Source organism: Chinchilla lanigera, unplaced genomic scaffold, assembly GCF_000276665.1.
Source record: "Chinchilla lanigera isolate Chin_1 unplaced genomic scaffold, ChiLan1.0 scaffold00071, whole genome shotgun sequence".
NCBI classification, from domain to species: Eukaryota; Metazoa; Chordata; class Mammalia; order Rodentia; family Chinchillidae; genus Chinchilla; species Chinchilla lanigera.
In genome coordinates this window covers 7,725,113-7,752,520 of record NW_004955472.1, presented here as the reverse complement: position 1 = coordinate 7,752,520, position 27,408 = coordinate 7,725,113, and the positions used below count along the sequence as shown (strand labels likewise).

The 27,408-nt window shown below is 41.8% G+C and overlaps 1 protein-coding gene across 1 annotated transcript in view; it reads left to right on the top strand.

Annotated features, from left to right (window-relative positions):
• The first annotated feature begins 4,390 nt into the window (after positions 1-4,390).
• Tek (TEK tyrosine kinase, endothelial) overlaps positions 4,391-27,408 on the top strand; it is a 114,341-nt gene continuing 91,323 nt past the window's right edge. Inside the window, exon 1 of the mRNA XM_005401151.2 lies at positions 4,391-4,972. Coding sequence (XP_005401208.1) covers positions 4,894-4,972 — 79 coding nt within the window. The 5' untranslated portion in view covers positions 4,391-4,893. The remainder of the gene's footprint in view (positions 4,973-27,408) is intronic.

Sequence of the window (27,408 nt, the reverse complement as noted above, 5' to 3'; positions counted from 1 at the left end):
TTCCTTATAAATCTTAGTATTGTTTTCTCTAACTCAGTGAAGAATGCTCTTGGTATTTTGATTAGGATTGTGTTAAACCTGTATATCAGTTTTGGAGGTATGATAATTTTGACTATATTTAACAAATCTACATTTTTCAAAATGATGAGTGCCTTTCATTTAATTTTATTTTTACCTTTGTATCATGACTTTATAACTCTTCACATCAAAAGATAGAGTCTGTGTTTCCACCCTGGGTCTAGTCTTAGCCAACTGATTTGGCTGATAGAATGTGTCAGAAATAATGGTGCACCAATTCTAAGCCCAGACTTCAAAAGAACTTTTATTTTCCTATGGCCTACATTGGACTTCTGAGCCTGCCACATTAAGAAGTCAGGCTAATTTGTGAGAGGAAAAGATTTTGTAGTTTCATCAATCCTGATGCCAGGTAGTAAGCTTATGCCTGAAACGGAGCTACCTCAATGACTGGCATTTGACTGTGGACACATGGGGAGGCCAGCTGCGATCAGAACTGTCCAGGGGAGCTTGCACTGTTGACCACAGGGTCATGAGATACATAAATGGTTGTTTGTATTACACTGCTAACTTGTTAGGTATTAATAACTACTCACTACACAAAGTTTTCATGGAATGAGTTGACCTCGGAATTGTGCAGTATTTTGAAAATGAATAGGAGTTTCTTTTTCCTTTCTTTATTTTTGAAGCTTTTTGTCTCATAGTGGTAGCGGAGGCATCCTAGTTCCTCTTTCCCTTTAGAGCACAGTATTCCTCTTGCTTTAAGGGGCAGTCTCAGGCTATCTGGAAAGATACTACTTGTGCCAAGGAAACGGTGGGCGATGAATAAAGATATGGGGATCGATTCTTTGTAGCCTAAAGGATACCAAAGCAGAGGGCTGTTAAAACTTTTACTCCGTGTACTACCCTCTGGCATTTAGCTGTACAACGCCTGATTTTGTTATTTAACTTTTCCTGTTTTGATGCATTGTTTCTTGGTTTGTGTAACTGTGATCTTGAAAAGCAGATCGACGTCTTCTATTATTGTGTCTCTTCCTACACCAGTAAGCACAGTGCTTGCTATTTAGATGTTTTAAATTAAAAAGGGGAAAGGAAAAGTGAATCACTGAGAGGGATTAGTGTAAGTGGGGTGTGGGGAGGGTCAGGTATTTTCCACAGTCATCCACTCCAGACCAGAGTGGGTGTTGCCCCTTTAATTGTGGTGTCCTGGCTGAATGCCCGGACTTAATTGTTGATGACCCTTCCTTCTTTGCTAGCCACTGTGAAGTACAACAGGTTTACAAAAAAGCTCCCAAAAGTCCTAGAGAACCCAGAAGCGGCCCCTCTGGAGGTTCAGTGTCCCCTGCACAGCAGAAGGCAGAACGCGGAGTCTGGGCTGCGGACAGTGGTCAGCTCATCTCTTTACGCAACTCCTAGAGGCAGATGTTTACTTGGCTTTGGTATCCTTTATTCCAGTGAGTGTTTTCAAGCATACCCTACTGCCTGACCTCCTGCTCTCGGGGTCTGTACGTCCATTCGTCCTGGTGAGGCAAGGTAGGGGAGCTACTTATGCCCTCTGTCTGAGGAAGTTTGGAGAAGTCACTTGTCTTTAAAGGAAAACAAATGTAACTTTTAAAGTTCCATTTTGCAGTTCCAGTTAGTGATGGGGAAATCTTTATGGACCCTGGAAGATGAAATTAAACCACATCCCTCTTCTAGATTGTGGAGAATTAAGTTACACCGAGAAACATATCTGGATTTCAGAAAAAAACATGGAATAGAATCAACCATTCTGGCTAATGGAAGGAGGAAGAGCTTGTGTAACTCTTCTGGGTCACAGTACAACTTTCTGAAAGAATTGGAGAAGGGATGCAACTGAACTGCTTTTCTGAACAAGAGGAAGTCAGCTCAGAGAAGACAGCGAGGTAGCACCTTTAGCCCACAAGAAATAGTCAACGGGATGGCATGTGAGTAATGATTACTTCCTTGAGTGGCCATCAAGCGCAGAGGAAATTTGTGCCTAGGGAGGGAGGGGCCTAGAGTCTGTGTCCAAGGCCTTTCATTACTATTCTACGTGGCTTGGGGCTGGTGGACCTCACCAAGCCTCAGCTGCTTTATTCTTAAGAGGAAGCCCATCTATGACCTTCCCAGGCTTTCACAGCCACACAGATGTGAAGCTTGCATTTTCTTTGAACTAACCAGAAGAAAGGACCTCGGCAATTAACTTGGGGATCTGAGGGTGGGAACATTTTATGTCATTTAAGACTGACAAGATGTTAGAATCAGAAGAAAAATTAGCCAAGCCCAGTCAAAATATTATTGGGTTGTAGAGTACTGTGAGCTCTTTACAGAGATTCTTCCGTTCTTGTCCTGAATAAAGAATTGGACAAAAAAGGTACAGAGGTTTTACATGAGGTTAATGGTAGAAGTCTTTTGTATCTCCTGTTCATCAGGCTGATGTCTGATCTAGGCTGTCTTATAAAAAACCTGCTTGATTTTGAACCAGAACTGAAGATAGCACTTTTTGATGGTTCCCAGGTACAGGTCTTCCTGCGTATGTGTCCTTGCACTCCATGATGGACAGGTCACGCCCACTTGCCCAGCCCTCTGGCCATGCTCTAATCTCCCACCTCATAAACACTTCATTTTACAATTGGAGAAATGGTACTAGATATGGAGAATGACTTGCCTAAGGCTCCATGGGAATACTGTGACATTTCTGGGACTAGGACTTAGAATGCCAGACTCAAGACTCGTCCGTTACAACGTCACATTTAAAGCCGTATCACAGGACTAGAGAGTGGCTTTTTGGCAGAAACTTTTGGGACCTAAATCAAAAACAGAATAGAGAAATGAAAAGAAGTAAAGTTATTAGTATCTAATGAAAACCTTCAATGAACTAGGCACAGCGCCAAATGTTTTTACATATTTTAAAAATTTTAAACAGAAAAAAGTAAAATAAGTAACAATAAAACAGAGTTTCAAAACAGGCTAGTAGGAGAGTAATAATAATTACTACAGGGTGTGTTCTTATATTCATAGTAGCTGTTCAGAGTACAAGATATAGGCAGGAAATATTGTCCAAAAAGTATTAGCACAACACTTCCTTTGCAGTGAATTATGAAAAACTGGCTGTATAACTATCTTAAGTATCTTGTGTGTGTGTATACATATATTTTTTCTTTTGTCTTCCTTCCTTTCCCCTTTCTCCCATCACAGTTTTTCTTTTCTTTGAACAGTTTCTTCTCTATTCACAATATCTATTTTATATTTTGGATCTTATTTACTCTTTTAGTTTCTCACACTAACAAGACTATTTTTACATATTTTTAAATTCATTGAATCCTCCCAAGAAATGAAGAAGTGTATTTTGAAATACTTGTGCCTGAGCGTGTATTTGACTGCAGGTCAGGTGCGCTTGAAGAAAAGATCCTGGAGTTTTCCAACTCGACTGTCGGACACAATAGCAAGCATCCCTGATGTGATAAGACCTGGGGCAGAAATTAGTTGTTTGTTTGTTTTTTTTTTTTTTGTACCAGGAATTGAACTCAGGACCTTGTGCTTGTCAGGCAGGCACTTATGCCACTGAGCTATATCCCCGGCCCAGAAATTAGTTAAAATTACCAGCATCTTATTTTTCTTCTGGTGGGAGGGAAGGGGCTAAAATATTATTTTGCAGGGAGGAAAGCAGGTAATAAACAGGATATTCTAAAGTCACAACTCATATCATGAAGAAATGATCATTTCAGTGAGTTTAGGGTCTTTGTGCTTGTATTACACTGCACTACTCCAGGGCCTCTTTTCCTTTTGGCCCATGGACTTCTCTGCTCTTACAGACACTATTTTTATTTAACCTAAACATTTTTGTTTATTTTCCACACATATATTGTTAAAAACTTGTATATAATTTGCTTCCAAAACACTATTGGCCAATAACTATGGATTTTTTTTTTTTGAGACTCACTATGTAATCTAGGCTGGCCTTGAGCTCGTGGCAATCCTCCCTCAGCCTCCAGAGTGCTGGGATTATATTCATATGCCACCATGCCTGAAAAGAGTAGTGAAATTATCGACATTATTAAAATCTTTATACCTAGTATTTCAATAAGTTAGATCATCCTCAGATGAAATATTCATAGAAATTAAAGTTACAGCCAAAAGCATGAATATCTTTGGGCTCATGGCCAACAAATAGATGATCTGTGTGTGAGAAACAGGCTAACAGTTTAGGGCTTTAGTCTCTCGTGGTCACACAGAGCACTGACCTCACTGGTTCATGCTCAAATTAATTGCCTTCCAGGTTGTGTGTTCTCAACACGGGAAACTTCTTTCCCCAGTTCACACCACGTGGGTTATAGTGAGAAAACAAAAGCAGAAACTGCTCCCCACGCCCAAAAGCCCCTTCTGTGAGGGCTCCCAAGCGGATCTGAGAGAGCTGTGAGAGGGCTGGTCCTCATCACATACCATACATAGGTGGAGGGCTTGTTCTCAGCTCCCCGCCTATGAGAGGATACCCCTATTGTTTCTGAAAATGCTGACCAGGACCCAGACTTCTAGCAAAAATCCCTCAAGCCCTACAACGGCAGCAGACCCAGGAGCAGAAGCAGCAGATAAGTGTTTTGATAAACTGCAAGATGGACAAGGCTTGCAGTGCCCCCAGAACTGCTGATACCAAATGCCTTTAAGATACAGCCTTTCCCATCCTAATCTACAAAGGAAACAGGAAAAAGGAACTTAAAACTCCCTGTGCTCAGACAGAAATGAGACTGCTACAGCCCGCTTCGATGCTGTTCTTTCTTGTGTCTGACTTGTAAACAAGAGTGGGGAGAACATGCAAATGCAGAGTCACAAAGCTCTGGGTTTCTGAAGGGATCCTTGGGACCTCGTGCACGTCTGTGGATGCTGGATGGAGAGACTGGGGAAAGCATGGACTCTTTAGCCAGCTTAGTTCTCTGCGGAGTCAGCTTGCTCCTTTCTGGTAAGTGTTGGCTTTCTGTTTTTAGGTTTAAGTTTTAAAAACGCGGTGGCTTCTGACTCTCCCAACAAACCTTAGTTCTGGTTATCAGGGGGCAGCTATGGCATCGGCACTGTTTCTTTGTGATTCTCCATTCAATATACGAAAGGATTGAAATTCAGATTTCCTGTGGCATGAACTGATTTTCTAGCATTTCTCTTCTAGATAATTGTCGTGTCTGATGCCATAAACTCTCTGAGGACAGATTAAGTCACTTTCGTGGAAGAAATATGTTTACTGTGATATATTATTTTCTGCTCCTCATTCAGGAGTGCTTCCTTAGTAATAAACAGAACAAAATCTAGTTTAACCTGCTTCAAGCAAAATCTTCAGTAAGTTTTTTTCAAAATGAAGTTCATGCTGAGTATTACAGGTACCTAGCTAAGATAATGTCATGCTTTTCTGTAAATATTTCATACCTCAATCCTGTTGTAATCAAAGCAGTCAAATTCTGGTCTCTTTCTTTTATATCTGGGTTGAGGAAATTGGGAATATAATTTTTGTTTTATTTTTTAAAACTCTGGCATATAATAATTCATACAGCATCTACTGGGCCAAAGAAATTAAATCCTAGGCAGTTACCAAGCTCACTGAGCAGAGGAGATGACTAAACTCGCTACGCTTGGGCTCGGTGTATACACTGCACAGATTCTTTAGATGGTGGTGTGCTGCCGTAGCCCCCTCGGCCCACATGACATGGGCCTAAAGAGGCGTCAGAACCTGAGCTACAGAGCACAAGCACCTCACGGTCACTGATCTCTCCCTTTTGGTTTGAAAACATTCTAATTTTTATGATGAAAAGCTGCATTGACAATGGAGGTGAATTTGGAAAACTACATTGAATTTAATGGTGCTGGCTATCATATAGTAAGAGAATGTGATTCAAATATGTCTCTGTTATGTTATATCTCTTATATTTTTCTATGTTTATAGTACAGAGTCTGCCCAAAAATGCATACATACTTCAGGGAAAGAAAAACTTGCATGAATATTTTGATTCTAAACTTATTGAGACACCATGAGAGTCACACAAGTTACCTTTGGCCTCTACAATTATAAGAGGCGCTCAAAGTGCTGGCCAGGAGCTTCCAGACATTTATTAGTACAGTAAACTGCTGCTTGGGTAATCTTGATCAATGAGACTGCTGCACACGCATTTTCAGTTTCTTCTCTAAGGGCCGGGAGTGCAGTGGGTTTTCTGTGATACATGATATCTTAGGGTCCCCCATAGATAAAAGTCTGCAGATGTTAAATCTGGAGAATGTGCACCTTACACAAGTTTTTCTTTTCGTGCAATGTGTACACTGTTTTTGTGGACTCTGTATTAAAATATTAAAATTAAATTAATCCAATAAAATAATAGAGTTGCATATAAATTGTTTTTATAGCTCCTTGGTTTGCTTTCAACATCCAATATATTAGAAATTTAACAATATTTTAAGAATAAGATTGTAACACAAATTGCTGAAATGAAAGATTATCTTAGGTAATGTTTTCAGTATTTATACAGATTGTTTATATTAATGTAGAGATTGTTGTTTACTCCAATAATATGCACACTTAAATAGCATTATTCCCCACTTTTGATTTGCTTTCTAAGTGCTATATCTATCAGTGACATGAAATCTGGAGCTGATTCTCTCTCAGGGATTATAATAATGCAAAGCCCAGGTATCTACAGTGGCTCTGATGTACCTTTTAGGTTAAACAGTACATGCATTCCCACACACACATACATATCCAGCTGTTCTAATTTACTATTTCCTCTAAAATGACTATGCTTTGATGCTTGGTAATATAAGTTTAAAAACACTTTTATAAAATCAAACAAAAAGGCTATGGGAGGGCTGGGGATACAGTGCAGTGTTAATGAGTGTTTGCCTGATATTGCAAGGCCCTGGGTTCGATTCCCAGCACCATTGTGTGACTCAAATAGTTGTTTAGTTCCCTAACACAAGCAGCACTGACCTTGGGAGTTAGAGGGTCAAGGAGAAGGGGACAGGTCATGCTCTTGTTAGGAAGAAAGGGTACATTAGTAAAGTCAGTTTCTGGGGTAAGTCTGTTGTGTGAAATCCTAACTTGCGTTCTTGGTCTGAGCCTCAGTGAACGTGACTGCTCAAGGCTTGGCCCTTGAAGCCCCAAAATTCAGCTTGTGGGTATCTATAGCATAGGAGCCCATTCTTCCAGCCAGACTCCATTAGCAGATTCCAGTAATGGAGCAAGGGACTTTCAACTTATAAGTCCAATGGGTAGATTCAGACTTCTTTTTCTGAACAAGGAAAGAAATGTGCTACATTTGCCTCCATAAGGGTGGCTCCGGGTGGCAGAGATGCTGACTCTGCATAAGAAGTTGGGGGATGCGGCTTGCACAAGCCTCCCACAAACTATCTCAGGCTCTGGTGCTTTCCTCTCCCACTTGAGTGCGAATCATTGCCGATTTTAGCTTACAAATAAGTCCTAGTAAACAAAGTCTAGTAAACCTTTCCCTTGCCCTCCCACCCTCACCAAACCATGCGTCTCTCTCTACAGAGGTGTGTGTGTACTGCCACCACTTTGACATTCTGCTTATCAGGGAATGTACTGTATAATCAACTCTGATACAGTCTTGCATCTTTATCTCCCTTTCCAATCTTATCTAACCTTTTAAGCAACAAATGGATTCATAGGAATCAGGTATCTTGTCTGAGGTGACATAGGAAATGCAGTTAAGTCAGAAACATGGTTTGAAGTGGGTCTTCCTCATTTGGAATGGTCTTGGAAGGCTAGAGTCACGTCTAAGTAGTCAAGGGTAGGTCTAGAAGATGGAATCAGGAATGTTCCGTGAAATTTCTGTATTCTCAAAGGACAGAGTTTTGCTTTCTTCACAGAAGTTCCCTTTAAGTATTGGATGTGTTGGGAGATCTTAGCACTTTTCCTTCAGCCTTACTCTGGGAGAGTTTCTTGGAAGAGTTTAGTTCTTCTAAGACGTCTGTCCAGGAGGGATGGAGTTTTCCAAGTCTGCCCGAAAGAATGTGTTATGTACCCTGGGAGATTTAGATAGGTGACCTGTGAGTTCTTTTGAAATGATCAGTTTTGTCTCCTGAAGACCTCAGAAGATACCTTTGTGATTGTGTCACTTGTTTATTCTCTGTAGATGGCTCACTGGTGAGCGTACAGAGTCAGAATTCAAATACATTTCTCTAGTCTGGAGGAATAGACCAAAACCAAAGGATACCACTTCAGATAGATAAGCATCAAGTTTTATGTGTGGGTTCAAAAAGCTAAATTATTGGCTCATTCTTGTAATGCCAGCACTCAGGAGGCTAAGGCAGGAGGATTGTTGTGAGTTCGAAACCAGCGTTTGCTACAAAGTGAGCTCAAAGCCAACCTGAACTGCATGGCAAGACCCTGTCTCAAAAAAAAGAGACAAAAAAACAACAACAACAACAACAACAACAACAAAAAACAAAACCCACACACACAAAAAAAACCAACAAAAAACCCTAAATTGCATATGTTCAATTACATGTGTATGTGGGAGAGAACTGACTTGTGAATGTTCCTGTGAATGACACCCAGGTTTTAGTGATGCCCAGAAGTCATGCACGTCAACACATACTCTCAGTGCTAATAAGTAAGAGATGCAGTGTAACGTCCAAACCAGAAATTCCTTCAGGGTGCTGCGTGCCCATTAAACGTGATGCTCCTGAGAAATCTGATTGCGAATCTACTAAGCAAGCTGGAGGAGTTCAAAGCGTGGACTCTGTCACAGACTTGAAATCAGACTATCAAAGCCCAAACTGGGTAACCATGCGCAAACTAGTTTCTCAAAGCCACCTTTCCTCATCTTTTGTGGGTGAGAATATCCGTTTCTCAGGGGCGACAGAGAAGGGTCAAATGTCACACTGCACGTAAATTGCTTGGGCAGCAAGAACTCTCATTTAAACAAAGCCGGGATGCTTGAAGACAAAGTGCTGCTGTGAGGACCACCGCGCTCATCAAACTGAGCTGGTCCTTCCCAGGATGTAGGCGTGCCTCTTCCAGCGGCATCTCAGAGCTGCTGTCTCCTTCCGCATACCCTCAACGGATGCAGTCCCTCAGATTTTATGCTTGCCACTCCTCACTTTAATAAGCCAGAATACTTCACCTACCGTGCAGTGGCTCCCCTCACGCTGCGTTCGTGCCTGCTCGTAGCCCATGGGATTCACCCAGGCCCGCTACAGTCTGTGTTACTTTCTCTCGGCTGTGTTCTTGCTGTTCTGTCCATTTAGACGTGACCGTTCTCATCTCCCTCCTGTAAACACAATTTCACTACACTTGCCTGCGCCAACTCTCCCTGCTGATGTTTCTCCTCTCCTTCTGTATGGGCCGCAGAGGCAGTCGTGTTCAGCTTTGGGTTTCTAGGTTCAGTCCAAGTAGCCTCTCAGCTCTTTCACGATAGATGTTATTCCTTTGGTCCTTGTACTTTAATTTAATGTTTAGTAATTTTTGTTGACCGGGGTGTGATAGGGCACAGTAAGAAACTGTTGGTACTCCACGGCAGACCTACAGGAAAAGGCAACATTATAGAGATTCAGCCATGTTGGAATAATAATAATAATAATAATAATAATAATAATAATAATATAATAGATCAAAAGCATGTACATTGCAAATAATGTTCATTCTTATCTTAAAAATTTGATTGTGTTAAAAATTTCACATAAACATAGTAAAAATGTCTTTCCTTTATTGTGGAATATAAAAGAGATACCCAGAAAGTGTTTTAACTAGAACTTGGCTTAGATGAGGTATTTTGTGTTTGTTGAGTATTACATACAACGTATGCGCATTTCTTTTCCAACAGACACTTATCTAGTTTTTTTATGCTAACCTTTGTTTGTGCATTATTTATTTCCTCATCCATTCTTTTAATCAATAGTGATTTACAAAGGGCTTCTTTTAGGCTGTGTACTGTACTAGGAAAATAAATGAGCCTTGAGTCATTTCCCCCTTCTAAGCCTACATTTTAGTGGGAAAGATAGATATAGGCAGATGAATCATAAAATTCTGTGATCAGTTATATAATAGAGGTATTATATTAAATAGAGGTATTCACAAAATCTGAGCTTGTTGGAGGGCAACGAAAATTTGATGTAAAATGAAGGAAACCATCGAAATTAAATATAAATATTTCTGTTTATTTTTTGCAGCTGAGGATCACCCCTAGGGTCCCACACATGGTAGGCAAACACTCTACTGCTAAGGTAACCCCCAGCCTTAAATAGTTAATTAAATATTTAAAAGCAGAGTGGCAACTTTATTAATCGCGAAGTTGAATACAAAGAAAATGAATGACATTTGAAAACAGTGTGTAGGTGAAGTTTTTCTTACTTTTCCAGAATTCTTAAAAATAGTCATGAATATTGTCCTGAATCACGGCCAGTTGTGAGTTAGGCACAGCCAAGTGCTCCAGTGGTTCATGCCTGTGATCCTAGCACTGTAGAAGACGATGGCAGGAGCATGACAAATTGGAGCCCAGCCTAGGCAACTTATTTGATTTAGTGAGACCTTGTCTCTGGGTTTAAAAGGCTGGGGAGGTACCCCTAGCTCAGTGCAAAGTCCCTGGGTTCAATCCTCAGTACAGTAAAAAGCAACCCCAAAACCCAGAAAAAAAAAAAATTCTCATGAAAAGGATGTGTAAAAGAGCAAGACAAACTTCGGAAAGTTGAGTAAAGCTGGAATATGATAGGATGGGATAGAGAATTAAGGTGGGGGTCAGATCAGGAAAAGGCTTGTACATCATTTTATTTTCTAATTAAGTTTATTGGTACAATTTAGATATGCATAGTGATCACATTCATCATGGAACATTTGTACCTGTACATGATATATCTTCCTTCCTCTTTGTTTCCCCCGTTCCCCTCCCTTCTCGTCAACCCCTCTTCCTCTCCTTATTGACAAAGCTTTGTTTCCATTTTACCATTTTTTTCTTTTCCCTTCCATGCACCCTCCCCATTCCCCTTTCCCTTTGAACAATTACTTCCTATTTCACAATATCTATTATATACTTTGGTTCTTATTTACACTTGCAGTTTCTCACACCAGAGGGATACTGTGATATTTACACGTGTGTCCAATTTACTTCACCTAAGAGTATGGTCTCAAGCTCCATCCATTTGGCTATAAATGTCTCAAGTTTCTTATTCTTAAACTTTGTCTCTCATTCTGTTCATGTTGAAATTTAGCAAGGTGTTTGTCCTAGCACACCTGATTTATGCCTTAGAAAATTAACTCCAATAATAGTGTGCAGGATGGACTAAGGTGGTAGACTGTGGGCTCAGCTTGTACCTGGAAGGGTGAGAGAGACGGAGAATAACCATTGCTTCAGCATTCTGGATTGGATAATGGCGATAGTCAGTATGCTGGGAAACACGGCAGAAGGCTGACCAGGGATGGGTGGGAGTGGAATAACTAATGATTGTACACTTTGATTTTGAGGTTACTCATAAAGGGAGATACTTAGCAAAACTTGTCTCTTCAGATCTGAAGCCCGCACAGAGGGAACTGGGTAAGGGATTGAAACATAGGCACCTCTGATTTACAGTAGGTGAAGCCACGGTCACGGGTACAAACTAAGACTGAAGTGAAGGGAAGAGAACGGAGGAGGTAATCAAAGATTTAACGAAGAAGCAGCCTGGGAGGAACAAGCCCCTCTGATTTCTTTCCTGAGATTTTAAAGAATTGGTGTTGTGATAAACACAGAAGGAGAGAGTGTTAAGAAGGGGAGGGCAAGGCGACACTCTCCAGGCCTGGCCCTGGGAAGAGCCTGCAGATGTGATATTTACTGAAGGCCTCCCTGGCAGCACTGGGAGCCAGCGCTGGGAGGGGTGTCAGAAGATCAGCTGGCATCACTCCCAGCCTTCAGGAAAGGGAATGACTAAAGTTGCCTCCCTTCGATCTGGAATTTTTAACTGATAGCCCAATTCCCACCAGTCAGGCCAGATAACTCCTTAGCTCACATCACACAGGCAGCGTGATTTTCAGAGCTAGCCTTGCTAGCCTGCTTCCCGCCAGGCCCACCCCACAGCCTCTGGCCGTCCTTTCAGGAGTCTGACTATCTTCTCCTTGGCTGTGAAGGCATGGATCGGCCAGACGGGCAGAGCGCTCCCCCAGCACCTCTGCTGAGCGTGTGTGTACGTGGTGGGGAGTGCGTTCCCACTGCCGGGCTGTTCCCTGTCTAACGTGATGTGAGGGTGACAAAGACAAGGAGAAAGTGTAAGGACCAGCCGAAGTTCCCAGTCAGGCCCTGGGCCGGGGCCACCCCGGGCAGCTGCCGTTTGCTCCTGCTAATCCCAGCCCCTTGTCCAGGGCTTGACCAGTGAGGTGTGTGTTGTGGTCACACCCATCTCAGCAGATCTGTCAGCTTTCCCGCTTTTGTTAGAGGGTGATATCATGCTTCCTGTGGGGAGCGCTGGAAGACAATGCCCGCCACTTTCCTCCAGATACAATAGGCGGAGTCAGGAAGGCAGTATTGACATTGCCGGGGCCGGGGAGGCACTCGCGGCTCTGTGGCCGTCAGAGGGTGAACCAGCTTAACCTTGGCACACGGGGCCGGCTTGTGCAAGGCGTCTGGTGGCAGAGCCAAAGGGGACTCCGCCCTGGGGACGGGAGCACTTTAGACATCTGGGAATCTTGGGATGGGCTTCAAATTCCAACCCTTGTGTCAAAAACAACCGCAAAGCAATAGTACCGGCAATAACAAAAGTGACTACCATAGATTGAACGCGTCTAGGTGCCAAGTGTTTAATATGATTTTGAATTTCTCGCAAGAACCTGGTATAGTACACATTTTTGTTCCTTTTTAAATAGGTGAGGGTAAGCAAGGCTCACAAAGGTTAAATGAATTGCCCAAAGTTTAAACGTAGCAGATATCTATCACTCTGGACTGCCTAACGTTCTACTTTTCAAGAGCTGCTGTGCTTTCCTTCCATGTAATTCTGAACGGACTGCCAACTACTGATCCAGAACGTTCCGTCCATTACTGACACTTATTAAGCAGAATGCAGTGGAGTCACTTAGGCTCTTTCCCTGGTAATTTACAAGGACTTTGAAAATAAGATACCTTTCTTCACTGTGGCATGGAAGAAGGAAGCTAGTTTTCAGTAGGAGAGAACGAGTGACCAGCATTATGGTGGTATTTCGTCCCTGGGACCAGTGGTTTGAGATCAGAGCCCATCCCTGGCTCTTCCAGTAATGTGGGCCAGTTTCTTTCATCTGCTTGGGTTATTTTGAATTGGTTTCTGTCTCTTGAAAGTGAATCATCCTGAATGAGCGCATGTCTCCTTAGGAAACGGTGCAGACAAGATTAAACTGAGAGTGACCTAGGCTCATTAAAACATCTCACTGCGCTGTCTTCTAACTAGTGTTTCATGGTCACCTCGAGCTAATGAGGTTAAAACATGAGGCTAACAGCACGTATTCATGTGGTTATGGGAAAGGTTTCTAAAAAAGCCAGTTGAAAGTACTTAGTACAGTGTTGGTATATAGTCATCACTCAATAAAAATGAGATGTTTTAATTATTTGCTTTTACATGAAGCTGGATAAGTCTCTTGTGTTACCTTATCCAGTCCTTGTAACACATGTTCCTGTCTGGGAGGGTTCACAATTCATACTCAGTGGGGAGCAGACTCCCTGGCTTCCCTTGGTGGCTTAAGTCCGACCATGTGTGAGGGACGAGGAGCGAGAAGTTCAGAGCTATTTGTTCTTGAGCTTCTATGAAAACTCTGGACTGGGAGGTGAAGGAATTCCTTCCTGTGACCCAGCCAGCTGGTAAGGCAGGGCTCCCCTCTCTTCTCATGCTAGCCCCAATCTTCCTCTGTTCTCTGGGTTTTGACTGAACAGAAGCTCTAGAATGATCTGACATCTGCAATTCGCTTCATGTACCCCAAACCTATTGGTTCCCAGTTCTTGACAATTTATTGGATCCGAGTGGGATCTGGTTCACTTATGATTAAGCTTACTATTGGTTTTCTAGACCCAACCTGAAGTCCTGTGTGTTGTGGGGGGGGGGGAAGAGAGGGGGAGAGAGAAAGACAGAGAGAGATGAATGAATGAATAGCTCTGCCCCCAGTTTACCACATCTCTCTTCTAATTCCTTTTTTCCCATAGTCTCATTCTTTGTGTTCCTAACCCTTGCAAAGCCCTTACTAATCTTTGGGTTGATTTAAACACCCACTCATATTGCAATTAGTAGCTCCCCCTTCAGAATCAAAGGAGGGTTCTGGTGGCAGGTGGTTGTTGTCAGCAGCTTTTTAGACACCAGTCTTGGCTGGTCGTACCAGCCTCCAAGCACTCTCCCTCCCTCACACTAGGGCAGTTTCCAAGCACTTATGTTCAAACCTCCATGTCTTTGTGTATGCTGTTTCCTCTGCCTCCATGCCCTTTCAACTTCACTTGCCTGACACTCGTGATTAGAGGCTTAGCTCAGCTGTCATGGTGCTTGACCTTTTCGTATGGGTTAAGGCCCTGCCTGAGGTAAGAATGTGTTCTGAAGGAAGAGGCGTTTGTGCACGTAGGTTACTGGAGACGGGACCCCAGGGTCTAAGAGTAAGGGATCTGTACAAAGGTGTACTATCAAGTTGACCATTGCCTCAGAAACCTGGTGCTCCAGACCTTGAGGAGCCTTATGAAGAGACAGTCGGAAGTGTTCCCCTGGGAAGAAAAGGAGAGGCATTCACCCTTTGTCCTCCTCCTCCTCTGGTCAAGGATGTATGGGTTAGAAGTGAAGTATATGTCATGGGCTCTGGGTGCACTCCATGGAGATTGAATCTACTGAGAACACAGAAGTGGCCTCTGCAGGAGGGTGGGCTTACACTGATGCGCATGGGGTACCAGTACACCCTGTGCTTGCTGCTGTCAGAATATTTAGAACACTGAATTGCAGGGCATAATTTGTTGGTTTTCTCCACTGGCCATGAGCTGTGTTTGGTATTTCAGTGTTTAGCACCAGTCATCCTTGTAGCTAGTGCTGGCAGAGAAATGCACTCATAAACAGCTTTCTTCAGCTTGAATGTAGAGTCCGTGCATCTCTAAATGTGTTGTGTGTGGTGCTGCTTGCCTGCAAGATGGCTTTATGGGTATTTCGCAGAATATTTCTACTTTTGTTGTCTTATGGTACTGAGGATTAAACTCAGAGCATCAAACATGCAAGGCAAGTGGTCTACCACTGAGCTATACTCCTAACACCTAGAAAAATATTTTATATTATAATGTGAGCTATATTATACCTACATATCTCTCTACAGATAGATGTGTATATGCATGTAGCATATCAATCATGTGATTTTATGAATATTGCTCAATATGAGACTAAGAAAAGAAGTTGTTAATTAAAATTAGTTAGCAGAATACATTGTATAGGTTGCTTGTAGACTTGGTAAGAATCATGAAAATGATGCATGAATGCAGCGTGGGACCCTTCTCTCACCAAATGACCCACCCCTGTGATCCTGTCCTTTCTAGAACTGAGTGTGTGTGTGTGTGTGTGTGTGTGTGTGTGTGTGTATCCAAATCAACAATATAAGAGCAATTTGGGCATGGAACTGGTCCTACTCTGGTGACATGAACAAAGTGAAAGAGGCTCATGGTGATCGGCATTCTCACGGTGTTACCTTCGACTTTACTCTTGCCTATCCTGGGAAACCTGTGATGTGGACATGTGTCAGTAAAACTCCAAAAAATCCTACTCAACCCCATGGACACAGTGAGCATCCTTAAGGAAAGGTCTGGCAGTCACTGAGCAAGCCAGCGGGCTCTGCCTGTTGGTGGAGGATGGGAAGTTAGTTTTATGCATTGATTCAAGCTGACATTTATCTTTGCTGTCCTGGGAATCTGCTAGGCATTGGTCCGAAGGCAGTTAAGACAGGAACCTGACCTCTAGAAGCTTGCAGTCTAGTGGGTGGGAAGCCCTGCCCTATTAGAGGCAGACAGAAGCATGGAAGCTACGTAAATAAGCCGGGCAGAGGAGAGATGGTGTCTCACCAAGAGCGTGACCTTTGAGAGAGGGTGGGAAGAATTAAGCCTTGCAGAAAGTCAAGAGGAGAAGCAGAGGGAAAAGCCTGAAAAATGCCTTGTGTGGCTCTGTGGCTCCACTACTGCGTGCACTGAAGGAAGTGGTTTAAAGATTTAAAGCTGGGGGGAAATGGGTGGAGAAGAGGGTAATTTACCTTGAAGCTGGCTGAGAGGCCGTACTAAGATGTAGTACGAAGCTGTGTGAGGAACTGAGATGGCCCAGGCCTGGGAAATCTTGTATTTTACAAAATAATAATAGTAATAAATTAAAATTTTCAGAAAGAATTCTATTATTCTCCTGGAATTGGTATTGTTTAGAGACACTTCAAAATCACTAGGTTTGAAAAAAAGAGATACTCAGTGAAAGGGTTTAAGTTTTTTTTTTTTTTTTTGTCTTTTTGAGACAGGGTCTCCATAGGCAGTTCAGGCTGGCCTTGAGCTCACTTTGTAGCCACAGCTGGCCTCGAACTCACCAGGATCCTCCTTCCTCAGCCCGCACCCCCAGTGCTGGGATGACAGGCGTGGGCCACCACACCCCGCAGGTTTTAAATCCTGGTTCAGCTATTCTACATAATAATGTATGGCCCCTCAGAAACATCTGCCCCATTACCATATATTTACAAACCCCAAATAGCCCTTTAACTCATGTAATTTGGAGACCACATCAGAGGAAGTAGAGAGTATCAGTGATGGGACAGGTCTCTCCATACAAAGCCTTCTTGCACTTTGAGCCCATGATAGCAAAGAGAAGGACCTGACCCTTTCTTTCACCAGCTCAGCCCTCTAATTGAACTTGGAGAAAAAAATCACAGCAGTAAGAACCTTCCGGGCCGTGAGCCGCCTCTCAGGAAGCAATCTGCCCCATCTGCTTCCCTCTCCTTCCTCCTCAACCCACGCGCATGTCCACTCGCTACACGACTGCAATAGCTCTGACGGCCACCTTCTCCAGGCTCTCCCTGCCCCTGCTCCCGCCTGAACAATTTATGTGGTTGAAACTCCTTCCTATGGCTCTTCCTTTCAGGACCTTTCATTTCTTTTCCTCTACCCACATCACTCCTCAAAGTAAGTGTTCCTAGACCTACTTTGCTCTCTTCTTGTTCTTTGGAAAGCCCTGGGCTCTGGTAATCCTCTCACCTCAGGCACTTGAGTAGACGGGCTTCAGGCCCGGGTACCATGCCCAGCTAATCCTTTTCTTAAAAACCAGGTATCACATGGAGCTAATGTTCTGTATCTTTAACAATCCTGACTCAGATCAACCTGCTCATTTTACACATGCCTACAGTGAGGCACAGAGAGGTCAGTACCTTGCTCAAATTCACTCTTGTCATTAGAGCCTAAGTTTTTTCACTTTATTAGAGTGTGAAAAGCAATGTAAATTGGAGCTTAAAGCAGGGATTTTGTAGTCACACTGCCTGAGCTTGCACCCAGCCTTATTCTTTACGGTTAGCTATTCCTGCGTAATAAACTACTTTCCAAGCTCAGTGCCTACACGGTCACTTAAGATTCTTTGTGCTTGGGGTCACTCAAGGCTCGTCTCAGCTGTGCCTGGACCAGGTGAGCGGCTCTTCCTCGGCAGGCTGGTCTCCCAGCACCTGTGTCGATTGTCTGGAAGGCTCTGTTCATGTGTCCTCCTGCTTGTCGGCAGATTGCCCAGCGCGGCTGTTTTCCTGGTGATGTTAGAGACTCATGAGGACTAAGCAGAAGCAAATAACAAGTGAGGTTTCTTTAGGCCTGGACTTAGAGCTGGACCCCATCACTCCTAAAGCGAAGTGCCAAGCCCAGCTCAAAGGCTGAACCCTGGCTCCCACGAAGCCAAAGCAAGTATGTGAATGTGCGGAGCTTGAAGATGTGGGGCCAATAATTCAGTATCATACAGTCACTAATAGATTTTGTGGGGCAAACTGCTTGGCTACATCTGTAAAATACATACCCTACTAATACAGAGTCCCTCATGGGTTTTGTTGGAAAAAATTAAGTGAGCTAATTCACATAAGCCATTTAGAGCAATGCTTAGCCTTAGAAAACAAGTAGTAAATGTTAGTGTCGTCACTAATTTTATCCACCTAAGGATCCCTACTCATGCTTGTGTTGGCTGCGCTATCGGAGTGTCTATGGAGAGGCTGGGGATGGCTCCACAGATTGCTCTGGTGCCAGCCCATGTTCCACCAGAAGGGCTCAAAGCAGTGACCTTCTGAAGAGCCCGCAAATCGTTCACTTATCAATTTCTTTTTCTCTCTTGTAAGTGCTTCCTCGGCACAGACAGCAGGCCCCCAGCAGCGTGGCTTGTCTTGGTGCTACCTGGCCTACCCAAGCACTTCTTCCTACGCACCTCACCCCAGAGTCAGCAGTGCTTTCCACAGAAACCACGAGGGGTGGAACTGGGCCAGAAACACGTAATAGCTGCAGATCCTCAACCACATTCACATGTAGTGATCGAACAGGTCTGGACATAGCCGCAGAATGACTCCCGCATGCACAAGCCATCAGCAAAGTATGATTCCAACTTGAGTAATACTTGAGTCCAGCCAGCTGCTTCTGAAATCAAACAAAAGGCAGTGTTATTGCCGGCCAAGGAGAAGAGTCATCTTTGACCGCATCCCTGTTTTCCCGTTGAGTGTGAGAACAGCCAGGCACTTGAATCAGCTTCTGTTAAGAACATTTCTTTCTTGTCCTGCAGATCACTGTCTGATGAAACTCACAGCTTCTAACTCCTACCAAGCCCACCTTTCACCTTATGGCTCACCAGCTGAGCGTGCAGATTCTAGGCGGGAGCCCCATTCAACAGTATAACAGCGTGCCCTTGGGCGAGTTATTTCACCTTTATGTAGGATGAGGATAACGGCATTCCCTACCCTAAAGGGTTGTGAGGATTACATGACATGAAGGAAGTCAAACGCTTAGCAAAACACAAGTTATAACAAACGCTCAATAAATATTAGCTAGCATTATTATTTCTCAGTCTCCCTGTGCGATGCAGATCATTGCTTCCATGACCACTCCGTCTCTAGGAGTCTGCGTATAGTCCTGCTCTGTTATCTGTGGTTTTGCTTTCTGCAGTTTAGCTGCCTGTGGTTAACTTCAGGCCAAAATATTACAAGGAAAAGTCCAGAGACAACTCATGAGTTTTAAATTCCCGCCCTTCTGACATGAAATAGCTCCACTCTCCTGCTTGGTTCCGCTCAGAAGGTAAATTGTGCCTCCTTCCATGCTGTATATGACATCTGCCTGCTAGTCGCTTAGTGGTTACCAGATTGGCTGTCACAGTATTGCAGTACTTCTGTTCAAATAACCCAAGCCTTCCTTAATCCTGGCCCCAAATGCTACAGTAGTGATCCTGGCAGTTTGGATTTGTCAGAGACAAGCTATATATAAATAGAAAAGTTTGAACTATCTTGTAGATAACACTATGTAAAACAATAACCATTGACAATTTCCTACCACTTTGTCTGTAATTTGGTAAGCCCCCCCATTATTATGTTATCCTTCTTTTACTCTTTAAAATAAAAAAAAATAAATAAAAAATAAAAACAGTCCTGTGTGGCTGTCAGACCCTCAAAAAAAGAAAAGTTTGTCATTGATGTAAGAAAGAAAGAAAAAATCTTGAATGCTGAAATTGCTGAGATCTATAGAAAAAATGAATCTTCTGTTGGGAAATTGTGATAAAGGAAAAAGTTCATGTTAATTTTTCTGTCAACCCTCAAGAGAGGCCCCGAGTGACGGCCTTGATGTACGATTAAGTGCTTCGTTAAGATGGCAATGACATTAAATTTCCATGTATATAAGAACAAACAGACCATGTAATAGTATGGGGCTTGGCATATTCTCTGGTGTTAGCCTTTCACTGGGGACTTGAAATGAATTCTCCATGGATAAGAGGAATTATGTGAATGTTATTCTTTTCCAGCCCACCTCAACATAGCTCGTCACTTCCCATCCCTTTCTATTCTGTAAATACTTTGTGCTCTTCTACTTGGTGCTCGACTCCGGGTCAGATACTTTGCAGCACAAACATGAATAACACACAAACCTTGCTGCTAAGAAAGTTGTTAGACTGTGAGCTGCAACTAGACATTCAGTAGTTTCTCCTTAGTCACAGTAGTTACATTCTACAAATCATGAACACAAAGCTAGTTCCAGCAAGCCTCTGGCTATGTTTTCATTAACAGATCTTAACCTAACTCTGTTGATATGTGTTTTTGTCTAAAGACAAATCGCTTAAAATATGTGGCTTATTCAGCCGTACTGAACTCATGGCCAACAGGGCTCCTGCCTGGACGAGGCTTATCTAGCACTCATTTTTCTTCTAAGGCACATCACAGTCTTCGAATGCTTCGGAATGCGAGGTAGCACTTTAGCACCATGCTTGGGGACCATTGCAAATGGTGAAATCACCCACAAAAATCACAAAAATGCAGAACATTGGCAGTAAATACATCATGAGAAGGATATCTGTTTACAGTACGAGAGCTGAGCAGAAAGATCCTGGTCTAACTTATCTGGAACTTGAATATGTCAAGACTCGATGCATGATTCAAGTGACTGGAAAGCGCTCTGTCAGAACAGATTGTGAAGTTACAAACAGGTTTTAGCCACAGGCAAATTCGTAGATACCAAATCCATAAGCAGTGAGGCAGACTGAATCTACACACGACGCGACAGCTGCGACCGCAGCGATGCTCCTGCAGAAGGGCAGGGCGGCAGAGTCAGCGCAGCCCAGGCGCGCAAGCGCGGCTTGGTCCAGCCTGGTGCCGTGAGGCTCTAACTAAAGTCAGATTTTTCAACTATGAAGTGTGATAAGAAACAGTGTGTGTTTAAATTTTAAAAATTATTACAACAGAAGACATTTCTATTAATCCCTCTTAAAATACTCCCCCAGGCTTTGGACACGCATTCCATCATTCTTGCCATTTTGGTTTTTTTGTTTTTCTTTCTTTCTTTTTCTCATTAGTATACGTTTGTGATACAGAATAATTATATTCATCTAAGGAACTGGTCTTGCCATTTTCTAAAGGAATTGTTTTTTTCTGTTTTTGTATTTTTCTGGTACCGGGAATCAAACTCACAACCATGCCTTTGCCAGGCAGGCGCTGTGCCGCTGAGCTAAATCCCCAGCCCTTTCTAAAGGAATTGTAGAAGTACTTTGTAAGTAGCTTTTGATGCACTGTCACGGCTGCCTGGATGTCCTGAATAAATTCAAAACACTTACTTTTCGTAGTCACAACTTTGCAGAAGAACCAGAAGTCCCACAGCGCCAGAGCCGGTGAAGAAGGTATAGGAAGACACACCGTAATGTGTCCTCACCATGATTTTTATTAGCCTGCCTCCCATTGGATGACGCTCTGGAGCAACAGCCATATTTTTGATCATACCTTATAAACGCACTCTCAAAAAAAAAAGACTTACAGAATTCCTTTGGAAAGTGGCAAGAATGGTGAAATTGGTGTGTTCAGAGCAAGAGGGAGTTTCTTTTCCTTTCTTTTCTTTTTCAAGAGGGAGTTCCTTGAGTGAGATTATTTGCAATGTGTCCTCTACTGTACTACATTTTAAAAACTTAATCATTCACCATATTTTTGATCAGCTCTTACAGAAGCACTTTCTAATGTGAGACAGGAGTGGGGGAAGTGTGGAGGAATGAGAGTATGTAAATACTTTCCTGGGACCTTGAATATCTTTATTGCTTGTGCAAAAAGTGGAGAAAATGTTTTCTTAGGTGAATACTTGGACAGACTCCTCAAAACAGAGAAGGGAAGATGCCTTAAAGCCCAAAGCCATCTCTGCATCACAAGGGAGGTGGAGTTATCAGGTGTAGCCAGGTTACTCAAAATGCAGTCGGTGTGTGGAATGGTTTCCTAGTCAACTTTTTATCACTGTGAAAAAGTACCTGAGGAAATCCACTTAAATGGAGAAAGGGTTATTTTGGACCATGATTTCAGAGGTTTCAGCCCGTGGTTGGTTGGATTCACTGGTTTAGGGCCTGCGGTGCGGCAGAACATCAGGACAGAAGGGTGAGGTGAAGCAGAGTTGTTCAGCTCATGGCGAAACAGCCTGACAGGAAGGGGCTAGGGACAAGAAAACCTTTTAAGACCACATCCCCAGGGACCGACTTCCTCCAAGTACCCCACATGTAATAGCCCATTCATCCGTGAACTCCTCTGCGATCAGTCCATCGATGAAATTAATGCCCTTCTGAGTCTGTCACCTCTCTGGAACCCACCTATGACATTGCTGTACAGGGATCAAGCCTTCCATACGTGCATCTTTGGAGGTTGCTTCCTATTTAGAATATAATAAACGGTTTCCGTACCTATCACTGTATGGATGTAACCCAGGTTCGACTGGGCTCCCTGAAGTGGGTCTCTTCTCACCCACACCCACGACAGATAAGACCTCACACTTTGAGATGCCAAACCAACGTAACATCGACCCAATTCCACAGTGTTGGTAACAATTTTCATTGGGTCAAGATAAGCAAAATTTTTGTTTGTATTGCACAGTGTATAAAACTTAATAAATTCATGAGTAGACATCTTTCTGTTCCTGTGACTAAATTCCCCCCCAATTCTTCGCTTGCTCCTTTTCCCCTCTCTTCCAGTACCTGTACTGTTTCAGGTAATTCCACTTGTGTACTGCATCCCCCTTGCTATGTTATTCATTCTCTATTTCAAGGAGCTTCTCCAAATATCCACCCAGGGAACTGTCTTCTCCACTTTGTGCCCAAGCAGGAAATCTGTCCACAGCCGCAGGAGAGTAAATGTTCCCCATCACTGCCTCCGCCAGGATAAGTATTTTCTCATTTAAGAAGCATGATCCCTGGTTTCTGCAATTTCTGAGGAGCCCAGCCCAGGACCTAGTGCACCAGATATTCAATAATTCAATAAACTGATGGCTTTTGTGGAAAGAGACATTTTTGTAATATTTCCTTCCATAAGACTGGTATGTAATTTTAGTTATTGTTTTTTCTTACATATTTCATAACAGGATTTAAAAATTTGTCATTCTACAAGTTCTAAATATTGCTTTGTAGTAAGCCTTATCAAAACTCCCAAAGATACTGATTTAGAAACTTAACAAAATAATTAGAAAATTTACCTCAAACAATCAAGATACCTTTAGCAGGAAGAACAGCTAAGGAAATCTGAAAAAAGGAATAATGTCTTGGGACTAGCTCTATGAGAGCTTATCATAGAGTACAACCCTATAGTAACCGTGGAGTATAGTCCCAAGAGTCTGGACACAGATCAATAAAATAGGAAGACTAGAATCAGACCTGAGTTTGTTTAAAAATGTAATACCTTGTAAAAGGTATAGCAATAAGGAAAGGAATAGTTGTTATAGGAAAATTGATTTCCAGTTTGGAAAAAAGCACTGTTATAAAAACCTATCTCTTATCACATACCAAAATACATTCCAAATGGATTAAATATTTTAAAAATCAAGCCAACATAAGAAGATGGAGGTGAATGTATACTGAGGCTTCATATGACTTTTTATAATTAAAAACAATGTAAGAAACCACAAAAATAACAATCAGTGTAACTGACTATATAAATATTTAAACATCAATAAGCAAAATTAAGGTGCAAGAACAAAATAAGAAAAATACCTCCCACAATTATGGCAAATAGTAGATTAAAATAACTTTTGTTTTAAAAAAAACGGAGTGAATTTGATAGCATAAAATAAACATCAATAGAAAAAGAAAGGAGCAAATAATTCACAAAAGAAGGAAATGCAAATGGCTAACAAGCATGTGAAAAAGTTCTCTAAGACAAATTAGAATTGAATCAAAACAATTTCTATGTCAGAAAAGCAAAGATTAAAAACAAGTGAGAACGCTGAATAACACCAGCTCTGGGGGAAGGTTCACACTCAGACACTGCAGCTTTTTGGAAAGAAACTTGGCAGTGTAGAGCACGAGCCCGCAGAGTGTTACGATAAGATTAAGTGAATATTCAGGAAATTAAATCATTTAATTTCAACCTATAAAAATCATATATGTTGCTTTCTGCAGTTTCTCTCTATCAATATTCTAGAGGAAAAAATGGAGACTATGCATCAAAATGTTAGCAACAGTTAAAATGATCTTTTCTAAACACATCTTTTCACTGTGTTTGAAAAAAGGACTTTTTTCAAACAAAGGGTGTTTAAAAAAGGACTTCACAGTAAGGAATACATAGTTTATATGAAGACTGTCTAAAGTATCATAAAATATATTTTTGTGATTTCAAGAATGCTTTTTGATTATTTTAATCCTAAAATCAGTATCATCTAATACACTAAAATAATTGTAAAGGGACCCACATTTATCAGGATTGCTGTCAATTTTGAGTGCTTAAAATGTTGATGACTATTGTGATATTCATGATGCAACTATTACAGAAATAGAGAGAGTTCAGAGCGAATTTCTTCCCTAAACATTTTAATTGGGATATTTAGATAACCAGTTGAAATAAGGAGAAACGGAATTGTCTTTTCAAAGCATTCCATTAATTTTAGAAAATTGGGAGTAAAAACTATGGAAATGGAACTCTGGGTAGTTATTTCAAACTATATTATTCACGTGCTTTAGCTTTATTAAAATTGCACAGTTTGAGGGTTGTAAAAGTCATTTTTTCATGTAGAAAATATTTGGACATACAGCAAAAATTCTTAAAAATCTACTTGCTAGTCCTAAACAGATAGGCTTCTTAATGGTATAAAACCATATTCATAATATGGAGAGGGAGAGAGAGAAACAGATACTTGTTTGCTTGTTTGGATTAAACATCTATTATCTTTCTGCAGAAACACAGCTGTGCTCGCTCTGTTATATGACGGTAGTCAAGAGCCAGAGAAAGAGAGATCTAAACCATACGATTATTGACCATAAACCAGATCGTCCCCATAGAAAGTGAAGGCAAAGAACCTATTCAGGTTTTCTGATTCATGAGCATTGCCTGAAACAAATGCTTTCTTTAAAGCTCTGCATCGCCTCTTGTCACTTAGGTTAACCATGAAGGATGGAGTGGGAGAGGGAAGGGTAAATACTAGAAATACCACTAGAACGTCATAGATGCGCCATTGACAGAAAAGGATCTAGAGAAGTCATGGCTTGTTTTTAGGGTCATGAAAGATCTGAAAATGCCCAAGAACTCCCAGCGTCAAAAAGGGAATGTCACGTGGTTCTGACTCTGTCTTTTGCTCTAAAAACCTAAGGAGCCATGGTCACCTGAGTTCAAGTAAAGTTAGGAATGCAGCCATCACTGTCCTCCACAGCTTTCCATCATGGCCATGGGACATATCATACACTGAAAGCAAATGTTCTGGCCTTATTTCTGCCCGTTAGTATTTGTACCTAAATCACTTTACCAGAGCATGCTTCATTTCTCCTAGTAGGCTGCAGGCCCATGGTTTGTACACTTTAGTGAGTCCCAGAAGTTCTAAGAAGGTCTCTGAAGGTTGCTAAGTGACAGGCCCATCCCTGGGAATCTCCCCTTTCACTTTCTAACATCGTATTTCATTTGGTAAAAGGATAAAAGAAGACATGGGGGAACTGCTGATATGAGTTGTAGGATTTGCTTTGACAAAGACAGCCAAGAGCTGCACTGATAAATGGCTGTCTTGCATGAGGAGTTATTGGCTGAGGCAATATTAGAAGCACAGGGCTGATATTGAATATGACACATACAGAGTTGATTTGCATCTTCCATTTGCTGTCTCCTGGAAGCCACATAATTATGCCTGTGTGTGAAGGCTGATAATGCTTTGATGGAAAGTTTGATTGGCTGTTCTAGAAGTAGGAATGCATTTTAATTCACAAACTTCATGACATTGATTTTTGTCAGTGCTATGATGAAGCATGTTTGCTAGAAAGCAGAGTTCTGGGTGAACCTTTGCTACACTGATATTAATTTTATGCATATGGTACTTGGATTAGAGTCCTACCTTCACATTCATTCAGTGAGAAGAAGTGCCTACTTCAGGAGCTTCAGGACTCTGTTGAATGTGCTTAATTATTTCCTTGTACGTTGACATTTCAGTGTTGTTCCTTTTCAAGCATTAACATTTTGTTCTATGTGTATGTGGCTGAAATTAAAACTTCATTGCTAAGATCTGTGTGGCTACATTTCAAATTTTTGACTTTCTTTAAACACATTCTTGTTAAATCTTGTTCTTCATTTGTAACCCTAGACCATAAATTTGTGTCATACTTAGATGAAGTAAGATTTCATTATTAAATAATCCACTAATTTAAACTTGTTTTCATGCTTTCCCATTAGAAGATCTACTTAATAAAGAGAAGTTTTAGCAATGTGGCTCAGAATGTCAGGCCTTAGAAGGAAAAGAGTTCTGAGTCTGCCTTTAGTTATCCTCTGGGCCTCAGATCAGTCACCTGTAAAATGCAGGTAATGATACTTGCCTCCAAGGGCTTACCTCAGGATGGAGAAATGTGTGCTGAGCTATGAAACAGTCTTCTGTAAATTTTATGAGTACTGTAATAAACACATGGCTTGCTTCTTGCCTATGCTGTATTGCTTCTCTGGGCTGTTAATACCTGAGAAAGGGACTAACTGAGTGTAAAATAAAGTTTTAAGATTGTTTTTATGATTATTGAGCTGGGTAGTATTTATTGGCTTTCTCTCTGGACCTCATTTTTACTGTATGTGAGATTAAAAAGACCACCATAAACATTAGCTTCTCACACAGCATGCTCCACGGGAGAAGTGCTCTCAGGAAGGTCCAGGGATAACTATTTCGGAGGGGAACAAAACCCGTATTAATTGGTTTCACAACTTTAGGGGATCATAACTCATTGCACCTATCATCATAATCATTGCTGTAATCATTTATTAAATATTCCACTGTTGGCCACATACTCTTTCATATTGACATATAAAACTTAAACATATTTTTGGGTGATACCATGTGGTGTTTTGATACATGTGTGCATTGTGTAGTGTTCAAATCAGGGTAAGTCTATCTCAATCTAAACATTTATCATTTTTTTGTCATGAAAAATTCAAAATCCTTTTTTCTAGTGTTTTGGAAATATAGAGCATTATTGTTCTCAGTGGTCATCCCACTGTGCAATAGAATACTAGAGCTTATTTCTTTTATTCTTGTTCGTGGTTTTGAGAATTTTTATTAGTATGTGTTTGTATGAGACAGTGATTACACTCAGGTGGAGAGTTTGTGAGTGCGCACAGCACACCTTAATTATTTTCACTTCCCTTCCTCTCCACCTCTTGATCCCTTACTCATTGGCAGATCTAGCTCCCTGGTTGCTATTATCTTTTACCAGAATTTATTTCTAATTGTAACTTATTACCTACTTATCAACCTTTCCCCATCCTCTCCTGTCCTGTCCTGTCCTGTCCTGTCCTGTCCT